The sequence below is a fragment of the Amia ocellicauda genome, chromosome 17, assembly GCF_036373705.1.
Source record: "Amia ocellicauda isolate fAmiCal2 chromosome 17, fAmiCal2.hap1, whole genome shotgun sequence".
Taxonomy (NCBI): Eukaryota; Metazoa; Chordata; class Actinopteri; order Amiiformes; family Amiidae; genus Amia; species Amia ocellicauda.
The window spans coordinates 4,671,077-4,687,965 of NC_089866.1; the positions used below are offsets into that span (position 1 = coordinate 4,671,077).

Here is a 16,889-nt window from a genome sequence, read left to right on the forward strand (position 1 = left end):
AGGCTGTCACTGGGATCGGAGCTCAACAACCACTCCCTGGTGACGGTGATCAGCGGCCAGGAGGAGCACTTTGAGGATTTCGGGGAGGGCCACGACTCGGAGCGGCTCCCGGACGACTCCGACGCCACGGAGGGGGACGCCAGCCCACCCAGCCAGGTGCACAGCTCCACCCTGCTGCTTTCCCCCAGGTACAGCCACACACGGAAACACCATCGCCTGCAGATTGGCACAGCCTTTGGTTTAATTATTCAGTCAGCTGTTCATATTGTCTGTATTTGACTAAACATTTGCATACTCGAACGAGGCCTATGCAAAGCTTTAACATTGTGAAAGGACAGTACAGCCTTTAATTATTCTACAGGGACAGTCTCGGATCTATTGCCCTTAAATTGAATTTGTACCCCCCCCCCCCCACAGGAGATGGTGTCCCATAAGTGTTTCATTTAATCAGACCGTTTGATCCAATGAAGAAGTGACGAGGTTATCTCGGGAGCTTATCGGTCATGGTGGCAGCAGCAGAAAAAGTGATACGCGAATGGTTCCTGGTTTCAAATCCTCGTGAGAACAATGGGGAGGATTCTTGGCTGCTGTAGCTGACCTGTGTTTCTGTGTGGTGTTGGTTTAGTAATAAGTCACTAATTAAGATAAGATGAATTCTGGTACTTCTGCACAGATAAGATTAATGTTGCATTTCTGTAATCTCCTTTTTCCTGTTGACTCGTGTGTGTGTTGGCAGTGCAGTTCTCCGATGGTTTTCCCGTTACTGTCCGCCCTCTTGTCTTCACTGGTGACTTCACTTCCCTGCCACCCCCCAGATTCAGCTTTTTGTAATCTTGACAGAATCGGAATTTACTCCTTTCCTCCGCAGCTGTCCGGGTTGCAAATCGCAGTCTAGGCAGAAACGGGAGACCATCGGAGAACCTGCGCCACAAGATGTCATATTTCAAATGTCTCTGTTGGAAAGTCGGACGCTCTTTAAACTGCCCTGTTCTGATTTTGTGGTTCTTGCTCTCTGAACAAGAGGGGGGGAGGGTGTTCTAGAAGTTTCTGTGGAGCTCGGCACAGTCCCAGAATGCAGAGTGCCAGGTTTCAGTCAGTTTGTGTCAAGTCTGTGTCTCCAGTCCACGGCACTGCCCCCCTGATTCTCCTCACTGCCTTTTCTCCCACACAAGCTCTAGACCTGTTCTGCTTGTCCTGACTGACACTCTCTCGCTCTCGCTCTCGCTCTCTCTCCCCTGTCTCCCTGCACTCTGATTTTATCCAGGATTTACCATCTGCGTTACTAGCCTAATTCCTATGAGAGCCATGCTAATGTTATCAAGCACCCTCTGAGCTGCTAACTAACCAGTTTGAGGCCTAAGCGGCGGGGTGGCTTGTTCTGCTGGTGCCGAGAGAGATGCGTCTCTCTTCACGGTGAAGGCAAGTCCGTTTCTGCGGAGGGCGAAACTTACAGTACAGTTTATTTCTTCCCACTTACATTTCCAGCACAGCCGTTGTCAGACTGTTGTCAGGTGTGTCGATGGCCTGTAATCAGGCCGAATAGAATAAGCGCAATTTCAAATGGGGACAGGATATGGTGACACCACTGTGCTTGATACTATAGACTATTGTACCCCACTGACATGGAGAGGAATGACTGAGAGCCTGGGCTCCAGCTGGTATTAATATACTCCTCTCAATTCATCACTGCGCGTCGAGGGGGTGAGCTGAGCCAAATCATTTTCTGCTCGTGTGCTGCTCCCCCCCGTGGCAGCATTTAGTCCTTTAGCGTGTTCAAAAGCAGGACACTTACTGCAAACCTGCCTGACGGAGCAATGCCCCGTTTCATCCCAGAAGCAATGGCCTAGAATTAATTTGCCGGTTCATATTGAAAACGCTGTGAACGTGCGGATCTGAATGTTGTTCAGGTCTTTCGGCAGTGTAGCTCCCAAAACAACTGTCCTTGAGAGGGCACCCACCCCTGAAAAAGAGACAGACCTGCTTGTCACATTAAAACACCTGAATACAATAACTATCCTGCTGAGAACAATAGGAGTGCAGCAACAGGAAGATAAGCTAACTCACATGGCACATACAGGTCTCTGGATGGCTTAAAGCACAGGTTTGGAAAGACTTGCGATGTTGCCATGCAGGGATAGACCCTCACCTCAGATGGGGCTCCGTAGTCAGGGGGCTTTGTATAAAAGCCCTGCCGCCCCGATTCTGAACAGACTGACCCGAGAGACCCACCCCAGGGCCACCTGAACAAGTCCTGCAAAGGACATCTTTTCAAAGTGGTTTAAGTCTCCTCTATAATTGGCTCCACTCTGCTGGAGGTTTATTTCTATTCTAGGAAACCGGGATAACATCGGATGACTCTTAAAAACCCTTTTCATGGCCGGTGATGCATCGTTGCCGTCAGTATAGGAATTTCAACTGGTTTCTCACCTAGTGCTCATCCTGGATAAAAAAAAAAGATTAAATTAAACTAAACTAATCTAAAAAATGAATAGAAATAAAACCCGTTTGTTCTGTTGACCTCTGCAGATTTAAAACTCTGCTTCTGGAGTGATGTAACCCTGGTCCTTGTGCTCTGGCACAGTTTGCATCGGTGTGAAGGCATTCGTGTAGCGAGATTGTTCTCGGCAGCGCAGGCCTCGTGTGGCCTAGTTACTGTCTAATCACAGCATCATCAGTCAAGCTAAGGCCACACTGTGCTGGTTAGAAAATATTGAAGATAAATTGAATATGTTTTGATTTAATGCAAAAGCTAAAGAACTGGTTTGTAGCACATTTTGCCTCCCGTCACATTCATGGGATGGCTGTGATCCTCATATTGGATCTCCAGTAGGTGACCCCTCAAACTCCTCCTCTCTGCCTGCACCTCTGTGCATCGGACCCCAGAAGCTGTGTCCGCACCGGGCCGTCCAGTGTGGCCCCTCTGCGTCTGCCCAGTGGCCACTCTCGTCTCTGTCACTCACTCCTCTCTTTCTTCTCTCTCACTCTCCCTAGTGCCGATCCTTTCCCTGCAAGCTTTCAGAGCTTTCTCAGGGAGGAGGTGCTTGACTTTTTCTGTAGCCAATGTCACAAACAAATTAATCGCCTTGAGGACCTCTCAACCCGCCTGAATTACCTTGAAATGAATAGGTAACGCATGCTTCCTTGCCTGCCTTTCCCCTCACTCTCACCGTGTTGTGTGTGTGTGTGTGTGTGTGTTTGAACTGTGTGGGGTTCGCACCGCTTTCATCGGCTTCTGGAAGCTAGATCGTATTTGCTCCTCCATCCTTGCTTATTGTGTAGGTCCTAGTCTCATATGCGAACCTGCAGGTAAGTCGGTCTCCGCTCTGGTGTTCATCGACGTCGCCCTGTTTAAGATGCAGCCGCCGTGCCGAGAGCTCATCGCCGTTTGTGCCCGTCCATCTATTTATTGGCACTTGCGGCTCCTGTAAATGTTTTTTTCCTGGCGATGATTTTGCTTTCCCTGTGTCGTGACTCCTTGTTGAATCACGTTCCTCGTCTGGCATTTTGTTTCTTCTGGGGGGGACTTCTCAACTCTGGCTCATCTACCAGATTGCCACCTGCCAGCGCCAGCCCAAGACAAACATAACGTACAACGTGATGCTTTTAAAGCTATACAGCATGACATGGTTTATCCTTCACCCTTTATCCTGCGACGGGTCTGTCTCAACATTGAGGTGAAAGTAAACATTATTTTTGGGGGACCATTGGGTTGATTCTGATTTCACGTCCGATCCCTTTTAAAGAAGAAAGTGATTGATAAGCACATCCTGCAAACACTTTTAACCACAGCTATGCAAATATGCATCCGATCTTACAACCAAAATTGTATATCAATTAGTTGTAATAGGTAACTGAAGTGCGCAGGGAGAGCCCTCTCTCTCAGGGCATCGCATCTCGAGTGCAGACTGTATTATCGTGCTGTCGTGGAGTGGCCACACGAGGATTGGCAGGCTTTTTATTGCTCGTGTGTTTTTGTTTCAATAAACTCGCTTTACTGGAAGAGATGCTCAGTGGGAGTATTATTGGCCTATCAACAATACAATCATGTGTTTATTATTTATTTAATGAATCATTCCTCATACAAGCCCACTTTAGGGAAACACAGGCAGTCGGAAAAGCATGTATGTACACAAGAATTGAAAGATCTAATTGCAAATGTTTTCACCTGAACTTAAGCCTGGCAGTCCAGTAAATTTGCCTTTTGTTTAACCTGCTGATTGAAGCCAAAGAGGGGAATCTTAGCAGCTTTTGACCAGGACTCGGTGTCTGATTGTAGTACAGACAACAGTCCGCCGCACGTACGTTACTGTAAACCCCCAGCTGCTTTGCCAACCCTCGGCAGACCCAGCCTCCAGTTTCCTGGCACGATCTCGGGCTCCCTCTGCATGCGGTGCTGGTGTGTGGCGTGCTGTGTGTGTCTGTGTCTCATTCTACAGTTGTGTGGTCGCCAACCGTCCTTGACTCCCCCTCCTCCATCCCTCGGCAGTGTCGCTGTGGGGGGGTGAGAGTTGGGGGAGGTGTGGGGTGGGGGGGTGCAGGGGCAGCTCTGTTTCCTGACCTCCCCCCTTCCCCAGCCTTGGCAAACTCTTCCTGACTCTGGTTTCCTGTTGTTTTCACCCCTGCAGCACCAGCAAGAGGCTCTCCAGCAAGAAGGTGGCGAGGTACGTGAGCACAAAGCGTCTTCCTGTACAGCCTGGCGGACCGCCGGGACACTGGGACAGCGATAGGGGGGCGGGCGGACGTAGGCAAAGCGAGAGGGTGTCAGCTTTCAGTGATTGACAGTCAGGGGAGGGGAGGGGTGTATCCGATCACTGACGGAGGGACAGTGGACAGCATGCTTAACTGTCTAATCAGTCAGGGGGACGATGTGAAGGAGAGTGAAAGTGGGCGAGATGACGGTGTCCATGCCTGCATTAAATCGGAGACTGAAAGGGGATACCATGTGATCTCCTGTTCTAGATCTGTCTGATGAGGGGAAGGATAGGGGACCACAAAACTGTAAATGGTATATAATATATCAGTGAGCAATACGGGGTTTCCAGGAGACCCTGGGTGAGGACAGGAGAGCGGGCTGATGTTGGGGCGTGAGTGCACCAGGGTCTTCTACCAGGAATAGAGAGTACAAAGACGCACGGGCCTTTGGCGTCCATTAGAGTAGAAATCGGCTACTTGTATATTTAACCCAGTTAGAGTAGAGGCTGAACGAGCGGGTGAAGGTGCTGTTCTCTGTGCCCACTGCTGTCCTCTTCTCCCCACCCAACCCACACAGACACCTCCACCAGAGCAGTGCTCTGGCGCTGGACCACATGGAGGAGCTGTCCAGAGACATCCTGGAGCTGGCAGAGACCGACATCACTGACAAGGTGAGGAGCCGCTGCACTTCATCTGTACCCTCACTGGGACAGACTGCGCTTTTTTTTTTTTTTTCCCCACAACCAGCAAATCTGATCTCTGCTCAGTGAAAGTCCACTCCTGTACCAGCTGAAGATGATGCTTCTGAACCGGGCAGTTCTGTGGTTCTGTTTTATGACATGATGGCTCGTATTTTAAGATTGAAGTGCTTACTGGTAGTTTTAACTTTGTGTGCCTTGTCACAGTGACTCCCACGTACTTTACCCGATTGACAGGGCGTCACAGATCCGATTGTGCTATTGTTGACCATGGAGGCTCGTTCCTGCCGATCTGAGCCGCTGGAAGTTACCAGAGCTCCCTGTAGGGCAACGCATCTCGAAAAGCAGTGAGAATGTGGGGCTTTGTGGTTTCAAATGAAAATCTAAATGTTGAAGAGAAGTGGGCCAGCAATGCCTAGTGTAGCCATATTGATTTCACTGGCAGAGGCAGTGTTACAAAAACCCTGAGCGCCAGGACCATCGGACGGCCAGCGTGGCATGAGCCGTGTGTGCAGGCAGGTGTGTGGCATCGGAGCGCCGCTGTGCCTTGCTGACGTGGGCGTGTCTGTGTCCCTGCAGGTGATGTTTCTGGAGAAGCGCGTCTCTGAGCTGGAGAAGGACTCCACTGCCAACGGGGAGCAGCACGCCCGGCTCCGGCAGGAGAACCTGCAGCTGGTGCACAGGTGAGCGGGGCCGGGGGCCTGAGGGCCTGAGGGCCACTACCACACACACACACACACGGACACGGACACGGACACGGACACGGACACTCGGCACAAGCTGGGAATGTGAGTGGCTCGGCCCACAGTGAGGGTCGAGGTGTTGTGCCAATGGGTCGGTCAGCTCTGTCCCCCCCCACAGGGCGAATGCGCTGGAGGAGCAGCTGAAGGAGCAGGAGTCCCGTTCGGAGGAGGCCCTAGTTCTGGAGCTGCGCAGGCAGAAGGAGGCGCTGAGCCGGCTGGAACGAGAGCGGGGCATGGAGCTGGAGAACCTGCAGAGCAGGTCAGTCCCCCCACGGTCAGCGCCGCAGCGTCCCTTTAACCAGAGAGCTGTGCTGTGAAACCAGTCCCCTGATGCAGGATTTATCGGAGTGCCGCTGCTGCCACCCAGTGGTGTGATAGAGGCACTGAACACAAGCTCAATTGTCTGCCCAGGCATCTCGGGGTATGAGTGGGTCATGGCTTTTATACAGCCTGCTGTTTATCTAACCACAGGCCTCCTGACTCCTGTGAGCTCTGCAGAGGCCTCTCCTGGCTCAGTAGCTCTCTGTGTAACTAGAACTGAAGCCAGAAGCCCGGGTTTAATGGTCTCTGCGGCTGAAACTGCTTCATAAAAAGGAGAACAAGGTCATGGTAGCGGAAATATAAACATGGCCAGCAATGCGAGTACCTCTGTGTGTCGACCTTCTGCCAAGACCCCCCCTGTGCCAACAATAGAAAACCCAGAGAGGTGAACCCAGCCCCCCTGGCACCACTGCCCCCCCATTTCACAAGCTAGGATGAGCAGGCCCTCTCACAAGCAATGAAGGCAAACTATCAATGCATAAATAAGGGTAGTATCATTACATTTCCAGCAGCTTGTATCTGATTGTATAAGAGTGTGGAAGCCTGTCTGTTCGGGGGTGCAGTGGGCGGGGGGCTCTGTGCTGTGTGTGCTGACCCGATCGCTGGACCGTTTCAGGCTGCAGACGCTGGACGAGGAGAACAGTGAGCTGCGCTCCTGTGTGCCCTGCCTGCGCGCAAACATCGAGCGGCTGGAGGAGGTGAGCGCACTGCCCAGAGACGAGCTGTGCATGCCTGTCTAACCATGGTGCCCCCCATCCCAGTTTGATTTACACACTAGAAGTAGTAGTCCGTCCCTTACTGCCTCCCTCCTTGCTTCCCGTTTGTGTATCGGTGTGGTGACGAGGCCGTGCTCGCCCCTGTCTGTGACGCCTGTCTGTCCCACAGGAGAAGCGCAAGCTGCAGGACGAGGTGGAGGACGTGACGGACCGGCTGAGTGAGGAGCTGGAGATGCGCAGGAAGCTCTCGGACAAGCTGTCCCACGAGCGCCACCTGAACCAGAAGGAGAAGGAGTCCACACAGGAGGTGAGCCCCCTGCCTCGCCACGCCGTGCCCGTCTCTGTGCCAATCTCTGTGCCCGTACCTGCGCTAATGCCCCTACGCTCCCGCCCCTGTGCCCACAGCTCATCGAGGACCTGCGCAAGCAGCTGGAGCACCTGCAGCTGTACAAGCTGGAGGCGGAGGCCAGGAGGGGGCGCTCGTCCAGCGCCGGGTTGCAGGAGTACAACAGCCGCACCCGTGAGGCCGAGCTGGAGCAGGAGATCCGGCGCCTCAAGCAGGTGAGTGCCATGGGTCATCGGTGTACCAGTGCTGGTGCTATAACGGTCACATGACGCACGCTGTGCCATTCGCCTGGACTTCAGTGTGGCGATGGACCACGGGGGGAAGAGGCATGAACCGAAAGTTAATTTGCTTCAGAGACGCCCGTGTGATTTAGGGATGTTTTTTAGAATAGAAAAGCTGCTCGTGTGAGCCTGGAAATAACCCCCTATTACGGCAGCTTTGACTTCCGGGAGTGAAATTGTTGTAATTGACTTCACTTCACGTCTCTCCGAATATTCGTGCCAACTTTACGCCCTTTTCCCTGAAGCAGTGACCTCCCGAAAAGCTGACCTTGACTTCGCCGTAAACGATGGCGCAGCTCTTTAGCTTATTGACAAGGCTGTTAAGCAGAGCAGGCGTGTGTGTGGGAGTCAGGCACTGATCGATCGCTCCCTGCAGGACAACCGCAACCTGAAGGAGCAGAACGACGAGCTCAACGGCCAGATCATCAACCTCAGCATCCAGGGGGCCAAGAACCTCTTCTCTGCCTCATTCTCCGAGTCCCTGGCGGCGGAGATCAACTCGGTGTCCCGGGATGAGGTAAGAGCAGCAGAATAAAAACATTAAATGTATATAAATCTTTCACCAGCTGGCATCAGCTATATCTGGCTTAAATTGGCCAGTCACCATCCCTGCCACACTCAAACGCCAGCAGGATGTTATCAGTGTCCTTGGGCTGTACACCAGCTCAGCCCAGAAGAAAAGCCTGAACTTTTAACCCCCGCAGGTCCAGTTTGTCTTGTCCCTGGAAACAAAGCCTCGATTCTGTTTCTAATGATCTATTTGCCATTTCTCCCCCAGCTAATGGAAGCCATCCACAAACAAGAGGAGATCAACTACCGGCTGCAGGACTACATCGACCGCATCATCGTAGCCATCATGGAGTCCAACCCCTCCATCCTAGAGGTCAAGTAACGCCCCCCCCCTCCACTCTTGCCATCTCGCCACCTCACTGCTGCCGCCACACGACTCTCAGCACCGCGGGCCCCAGCTGGACATGAAACGCTGAAAACAGGAGGAAAAAAGAAACTGTTCTGAAGATGGACGGTGTGTCTCAGATTCCCGAGCGGGTCCGTCTGTAAATACGGAGGCGTTGTCGTCTTGGCCTGGTTTCCTGGAGCTCGCTGGCTGCGCCCTGGGTTTGTCTGTTCTGAGCGGTTCCTGTGACGCCCTGAAAAGGGAAAGAGGGGCCTGGCTTTCCCAAAGAAGTCTTATCAGTGTGTGTGTGTGTCCTTTCTCATTGTGCTCCTCAGGGGTTCAGAAACGTCTGTCTAGACTCCAGAGCCATTGCAGGTTTTCTTTACTGTCAGCCTACTTTTAAAATACCAACTCGGTCTGAATGCACCTCATTGTCTGTTAGCTAATCGCTTGGCCAGTTTGGTTTAGTGTTTTTTTTTTTTTTTTTTGTCAGTTGTAATAAGTTATTCAAATGAAATCCCCACATGATGATAACGAAGTGTTTTCCAGTGCAACGGTGTTTGGCTTCCAGAGCACTTCGGCCACACCCCAGCCATGTTTTTTTCATAATGATTTGAGTGGCATATAAAAGAATGAAATGGATAGTCTTGAATTCGTTAATTAAATTGAAAGAAAGTTAACTTCTAAAGCAGAGTGTTTAGCTAATAAACAGTTTTTAACAAAGGAGCTAGCTCACTATTAACAATGGGGTGATATTTACAGTTCCATCAATTCCGCTCTTAGACCAGAATGAATTATTTGATGTGGGTTTTACCAGCTGGTATACATAGATCTCTAGAAGTTGGGCTCTTCAAGAAAATCTTAAAGCTGTCTGCAGTTTTATTTCCTGATCTTAATTCACTCACTTGATGGACTCTCGTCTGTCGATTCCTGTTTGTCTTTTCTGGCCCGCTGTGCTCTTAAAGCATGACTTCATGGCCCGCATTAAATGTATGAAGCACTTGCCCGCGCCGGCGCAGAGGAGCCAGCGGCTGAAGTGAAGTCGGACAGAACGCATGACCTGGTGCCGCCGGCTGTCTGCGCCTCAGTGCTGAGAGTTTATTTCCTTTGCTTTGTGTGCGCTTTTGGAATCGAGTATGTGCCCAATGAGTTGTCTTGTATAGTTTTGATTTGATTTTGGATTTTTGTGTACCAGCCATTTTGTGTTAGGGTAGCCAGTCGTCAGGGCCGAGGAGTGCAGCGCGTTTCTACCCCTGAGCAGTCTCCTCCGTGTGCGTGTCGTCTGTGGGCTCGTGTGAGATGTCTGGCTCTGTCCGGGGGCCGTCCTCCACGCCATTGCTGCTATTTACAGAGCCAACACCACCCTGGGTGCTGGCTGTCAGGCTCGAGGGTCCTCCAGCGAGAGGGGTACCGGCAAAGGGAAAAGCCCATGTGAAACAGACCCAAGTGTGTATCTCTGGAGCCGGGCTTCTGAAGAGGCATGAGCGAACCACCGGAGCCACGCAGCTCTGCCCTGAACTCTGCGGTTCTTGCATGTGGCTTTAATGCTGCGGAGTAGAGGACAAGCATGTCAGGGTTTGACTGGGGGAGGAGGTGGCAGTCGTATGTTTATAAGTACAGGAAGAGTCTGTCCATCTGGCCTCCTCAAAGATATACAATTAAACGGAGAGGCTGTGCCGGTCCACCCCTAACAGATGCACGTGTCCGCGGTTTCTCCAGGTCGACCAGTGCCGGCTTAAATTAGGTTTCACGGAAGCACCGCCCTTCTGAGCCGTGCCGTTGTGCCATGCTCTCGTCACCGGACCACCGTAATCGCGGTCGTGCCCGGGTCTGTCACGTTGTGTTTTGTAACGGCACCGATCGGTCCGAGAGAAACTCCACGACAAGGGTGGCTGTTTGCGGCGCGGGCCGGACGATTCCCAGGGAAAGATGCAGAATGCGAGTCGGGTAAGAGGCTCGGTTGCAAGGCGGCCCATTCGTCTCGCTCGCCTCCCGGTTGAGAATGTCTTTGTCTTTGTCAGTCAATACACCGCTTGTGTGTTTCCTCTCGTTTTTCTGAGCAGCGAGCAAATATCACGCGGTTTGAAGTTTATTTAATTTCAATCGCTCGGTGACAAGGTGATCATGTGGCAGATAAGCGACTGCTTTAAAGTGCTAATATGATCGCATTTAACAATTTAGTGTAATAATGCAAGTTCTAGAGCTTCCACACGGGAATCGACTCCAGGAACAACTTCATTAGATGGCTGCAAACTCACAGCGACCTTCAGTAGAGCAGCACCTTGAGGAAAACGCAAATATCTTAAAAACTGCATGGATGACCTTTAGCAATAACTAGAGATGACATCAGAACGATGCTGTGGACTGTGATTGGAGCGGGAGAGCGAGCGACTTCTCAGAGGACCGGCCAGCCGTCGCAGGGCCGTGGGACTGTCCAGCTGGAAGCGTGATCTCCGCTGAAGGACCGTCAGACTCCCTTAAAGCAACATATCACTTTCCGGGGGCGTGCCGTGACTGGAGCCATCAGGACTGTCCAGCTCTGAGGCGTGGATCTCTGAGGTGCTTGGGGAGGGGGGGCATGGATAAGGAAGCGGCCTCGCTCCTGCACCCAAACGCTCGCTTCTTAATGTTTTGTTTTTCTTGCAAATGGCCTTGGATGTAAATTACTGTACATGTATAAGTTTTTTTTTTTTCTATCTTGTAGATCCTGAGTATTTTTTATAGATCGGAGGAGAATGACTGTTCATGGAGCCGCTCACCTGACTCTTAATCTCACCTTGTGTATATATATATATATATGAAACACTCACTCCAGCACTGTTTGGTCTGTAAATACTTTGCATTCTGGATCCTGAAGGGAACTGACGTTTTCGTGGCTCGTTTTAGGTGCTACAAGCACAGCTCCTCCCAGCTGTCACAGGACAGTGCCGAGGAGCGGTTTATTCCACCAAATAGCTTTTTATTTCTCCTCTTCAGTGAGCTGGTAGCACCGTGCTCTGCTGCCGTGCGGAGTGAGTGTCTTACGCACTACTTAGCTGTTGCCACTTTCACTTATTTTCGTTTAATTTGTTTGCGCCGGTTTTGATTTCTGCCTCTGCTCACTGTAATGTCTGTGAAGAGGAAACGCAGGAAATCCTCAGCCGCCCGCTTGTCTGCTCCGTGGCACTTGAAGGAGCCGTCTGGGGGAGGTGGGGGGCCCCCAGGGAGCCCGCTCTGAAAGCCCCCTCTGCTCGCCGTTCGCTTGGCTTCCTAGCCCAGTATCTGAGCACCTTGCAGCGAGACCCGCTAAACCCACACCAGAGCCAGGAGACGCATCTCCTCTTCAGCTTGGTTTCTGGGACGTCCCCTGGCCCTCCGCTCCAGAGTAATGGGTCTGGGTTGTGCTGCCCAGGTGCGGGGTGTCGCTTGATCAGTGTCCATTCCTGCCCTGTATGAGCCGAGAGATTTAAGACAGACCCAATAATGCACTACTTAATTTATTGTCACATGGCACAATGACTGGATCTGCCCACGGTGTTCGTGACCAGCTCGCCTTTCCTTCACAGAACAAATCCTTGACAAAACCTTCTGCAGGTAGCAAGTTGAGTGGCCTTTGTCATTGGCGTTTGTTTTTACTTCCTTTTCATTCTTTTATCCCCATACATCTAAGACTCAGTCAACATAATGGAAGAAATTAAGGGGGAAGTAGTGTCTATTCCTGTCGCTCGTGTCTGTAGTTAAAGGCCTGATATGAATGCAGGGCTTCAGAGGGTGATGGAACGACGCGGCGCAGTAGATCGATGGAGAGTAGTTGTAGCCGTCGCTTCAGTGTCTGTGCTCTTGTCTCTTGTGCTACAATCTCGTTATCAACGTGGCTTTTATTCTAAGAACCAGGAGAGTTCAAACGGACCGTCCGAGGTCTTGTCCTTCAGCGTGCAGGTGGAGTGGCAGTGTGGGGACGGGCCACCCTAGTCAGACTGCCTCCGACGCCCTGTGCCAGCCCACGGTCCACCCGACACTTTTATTTTTGTGGGGGGGACCTGGTCTCCTATGAGCACAAAGCCCTCTCTCAGACCCGCCTTAGTGACAGCTTGGGTCGTGCTTGTGGAGCGATTTTCCACAGCCTGTATTTTGTTATGAAAATGGTAATAGTCTAAATGTGTATATACATATTTTTCTCCCCTCCCTCTCTCTGAAGAATAAGCCTTTTGTTCACAAACTTGCTTCCACGTCTCCAAAGATAGTCTCGCACTGCTGGGTGCTGCACTCACTTGCCAGTTATAAAGCAAAATATATTTAAAAGATCTATTGGGGAAAAAAACTCACTTGGTAACTGAGGATTATATTGTAAACTGCAGTTAATTCTAATTGTGAAGGATATTGTATTAATTAAAAGATCAGTATTGTTTACTGCTGTATGTTACTGTTCCCTTTGAAGAAATCCTGAAGATGTAATCATATTATTGTTTGAAGAATTATAGCCTTTCCAAGTTACTGTAAAAAAATGAAAAGCTACACAGAATAAGATGATATTGAGATCATCAAATGTCTTTTTGTCTTTATTCAGTGTGGAAATGTGTTCTTGTCATTCAGTGCATCATCTGTAGTTTGGATTTCGACAAAGATTAACACACGGTGCAAACTTCAGCTGCAGAAAAGCCCATCAACAGGAATGCATCCGTATATTGATGACATCCGTTCTAGTTACCGTGGGTTCATACAATGTGTTTTCCTGCATCTTTCAAACCTGCGGGCTTTGATGCACTTTCACAGAATGCACTTACACAGTTCCACTCCCCTCCAGAGTCTCCACTGTGTCAGAGGTGTGCTGGACAGGTGTATAACTGAGCCTCTCTGACCCACCATGCATCATCTCTCTCAAGGTGAGTGAACTTCCCAAGCTGTTAGACATTAATCTAGTGGTCCAAAATGGCCTCTACCAGATAAATCAACGCCAAGCCTTTTCCTGAGTGGTATTAATGGTTAGACTTCTATATATGAAATGTTTAAAGACAAAACCCAAATCTATACTGTTTTTGGCTTGATAAACCCCCACAGGAAGTCCATTTAGAGGACTGTGTTTGTGGTGCTGTTGGGCTCTCTTGAACTTCTGTAAGGCTGCATTTTCAGTAAGAGACCTTTAGAGAGACCGATGTTCTACAGATTAAATGATCAGGCGTTTTGTGGCCTAAAGTGAGAGACACGTGCCCTTTAACTCGTGCGTTTAGGAGGACCGACTATTTCAGCCCAGTGTGGTTTGGGCTCTTCAGTGGCTCCGTGTCCGGCTGAAATGGGTGGGCCCTGTGCTCGTATCCGAGTGGAGCCTCCCACTGTGGCTGCCGGTCACCTAGGGCCCCTCCCAGCTGAGTGGGCCACACCTGCCTACCAGCCAGACCCCCAGCACCCTATGGGATACGGCTACCATGACCACGATGGAGCATCCTGGAGCCAAGATGGGAGCAGAAACCCTTATCGGCTGTACAGTGCTTGCCCGCAGTCTTACCAGGGCAGCTACCCTGGCCAGTTGGGCACTGCATCTTTGCTGGATGTCTACTGGGCTCAGGCTTCTGCTGAGGAAGACGTGCCCCCTTTGTTATTGGCCATGGTCATAGCTGGCATCCCCACAGTGCCGGTGCCTGGCGTCCGGACGAGCAGCCTGTTGGCAGCAGCCCAGCGCTTCTTGGCATGGGACCCCCTCCCCGGCGTTGTCTGGAAAGGGCAGCTGGAGGGATCGGCCAGGACGCGGGGAGAGGGGTTACCTGGGAAGAGGAATAGACGGTGTGCGCGAGCCGGGCCCGCGGTGGGAGAACCTGCGATCCAGCCGACGTGCTGCCCCAGAACGACACCAGACCCAGAGGAAACTCCCATGATCCCGTCTCCCTGAGCTTCTAATCGCTGTCATTTGTATTCTATTTGTAAATAAACCTTTACCTCTTTAACCTTGTTTTCCTGTAGTGTTTTTAAAAAAGCAGGGCTGTCTCTGAGCGGCCCATTGTGTTGAGTAGCAGCTCCGCTCCCCCAGTCTGTCCTGTTAGTGACTCCAGTTTCAGAAGTGGAACATTTAGGCTGGATATGACAGACAGTGAAAATGGAAGTTTATTCAAAATCACAAATCATGAGGTGCCCTCAGCCTCCCAGGCCGAGAACTGGGGATTCATAATCGTACAAAGTTTTTAAAAGGCCAAAAGAGGGACATGCAAAGGAAGGCGATAAGAAGTACATATGAAAGCAAAAAATACATTGTGTATCTGGGGACCAATAATAACGTCACACACGTTGAGGTACACATCATACGCACAGCTGAGATCTGTTCATTTACACAAAACTAAATATGAACACGTCCCAATTTCAACCCTGCGAGATGAAGTGCAGGACGGTAGTAATCGTGACCCGTGAGTCTGTGGATCTAATCGTGAAATGCAGGTCAGGGTTCCCACACATCCTTGGAAACCTGGAAGATGACTAATTTCATTCCCAGGGCTAGAGAAGTCATGGAAATTATGCAAAATTTTAAATATATCCTTGAAAAGTCCTGGAAAACTAGCACTAACATTTGCCCCTGACACTCGTAAGTCTAAGGATTATAATTACATATTTGTGCATGTAATAATGGGCCATCCCTGCAGTTTTATGCAAAGGAATTTTTTTTATTCGGTTGGGGTGGTAACCATCTGAGTTTTTGAACAGTATTATCTGATCAAGTTAAATCATGAAATTAAACAACTAACATTGTTAAATTGCGGTTAATTAAAATGTTTTAATGCAGGTTGAGTCTTTCTGGAACAGGACACTACATAAACCTGGTAGCTGATTGGCTTATGCTGAGGCTCTGATTTATTCGCCTTTATCAGCAGGGGTCTTATTTGGACCATAGACATCGTCGTCTTCTGCCCAAAAAACTAAACCAGGTGTGTGATGCAAATCTACCTACATTGTGGCAGGAAACAGGTCAGGCTGCACAACGTTGTGAGTGGAAGCTCCAGTGCCTGACTGTGGCTCTACTGGTTTTTAGCCGAGGATGGTGGTCTCGCACCACGCATGGATTGAGGTGTGACAAAGATGTAGGTCCCTGGCACAGGCCTACGGATTGAGTTCATAAAGCGTAGCGGTACTCTGGCTGGAGGGATAAGAGGTAGTCCAATCAATGGCTGCCTCAAAGGTGAAAAAAACTGCATGTGTGTGTGCCTGGAGACGGCCTGTGGAGCCAGGTTGGGGACAAGAAGACCTGTTGGATTCAATTTATTCACATTAACGGGTTTATGCCCATAAGCAGAAGCACTATGGTCCCTTCGAGACGGGACAACACCAGCTGTGTCTTCAGTGTGGTTGCTGATGTGGCCCTCTGCTCCACATGTGGCTGGTTGAACAGGGCTTTGGAGAGTCTGGCCTGTGCCAGTCTGGGCAGTGTCCCGCAGGGCTGAGCTGATGTGGGATGTTTTAGGACAGGGGTTGATTGGCGTCTGAGACACCATCTTCTGATCTGACAGCTGCTTGGGTTTCACCACTGCTGTAGGTTTCACAGAGTCGCTGGCGGAATCATATCGTAAATGGAACATATTCACTGGGAACCTGTCTTCATCAGAGTCTTTATCAATTACTAAAAAAGGGGCTTTCCTTTCCACCGCAGGGATGCTGAGTTTCTGCAGTCTTTCAATGTGGCTCTGAATGCTGCTCTCCAGATCCAGGACCTCACAGTCACACCCCATCTGGATGACCTGTCTGGAGAAGGCCACGGTGCTCTGAGCTGACTTTAGGTGATTGTGGAGATCCTCCTTAATGGACAGATAGTTCTGCTCCTGCTGGTCAACAAAAGTGGACAGGTCTGCACAGGTGGAATCTCTTAGTGCAGCAAGTTGTTCTTCAATCCTTGACAGGTACTTTGACACATTGTCCTCAATGGCACTTTCAATGGACCTCTTCTTTTCCTTCAGCTCCTGCAGGGCGCTGTCCACCTCCTGCTCTTGCTGCGAGAGGCTCCTCACACTGCCGTCCAGGCTGCCGATCAGCCCCTCCAGCTGGGGCCTCCTGTCTGCGGCGGCCTGGGTCAGGGACAGGACCTGGTGTGAGAAGTGGTCCAGCATGCGGCAGTCCCTGCAGATGAGGGTGCTGCAGGTGCTGCAGTAGAACCTCAGGGGGTCCTGGTGGCTCTGGCAGTGGCGCTCCTGCTTCCCCCTGGCCTCCTCGTCGTAGCGCCCTGAGGCGTAGTCCTGCAGGCTCA

At 50.8% G+C, this 16,889-nt stretch overlaps 1 protein-coding gene across 2 annotated transcripts in view; it reads left to right on the forward strand.

Moving 5' to 3' along the window:
* rab11fip3 (RAB11 family interacting protein 3 (class II)) overlaps nt 1-13,217 on the forward strand; it is a 49,337-nt gene extending 36,120 nt beyond the window's left edge. Inside the window, exons 5-15 of one of the 2 annotated variants that reach the window (XM_066690235.1) lie at nt 3-188; nt 2,992-3,126; nt 4,626-4,661; nt 5,270-5,363; nt 5,970-6,073; nt 6,252-6,392; nt 7,071-7,152; nt 7,340-7,477; nt 7,576-7,731; nt 8,174-8,314; nt 8,576-13,217. In XM_066690235.1, the coding sequence (XP_066546332.1) occupies nt 3-188; nt 2,992-3,126; nt 4,626-4,661; nt 5,270-5,363; nt 5,970-6,073; nt 6,252-6,392; nt 7,071-7,152; nt 7,340-7,477; nt 7,576-7,731; nt 8,174-8,314; nt 8,576-8,689 (1,327 nt within the window). In that variant the 3' untranslated portion in view covers nt 8,690-13,217. The remainder of the gene's footprint in view (nt 1-2; nt 189-2,991; nt 3,127-4,625; nt 4,662-5,269; nt 5,364-5,969; nt 6,074-6,251; nt 6,393-7,070; nt 7,153-7,339; nt 7,478-7,575; nt 7,732-8,173; nt 8,315-8,575) is intronic. The other variant, XM_066690236.1, reaches the window with a different exon arrangement.
* Nucleotides 13,218-16,889: the final 3,672 nt, after the last annotated feature.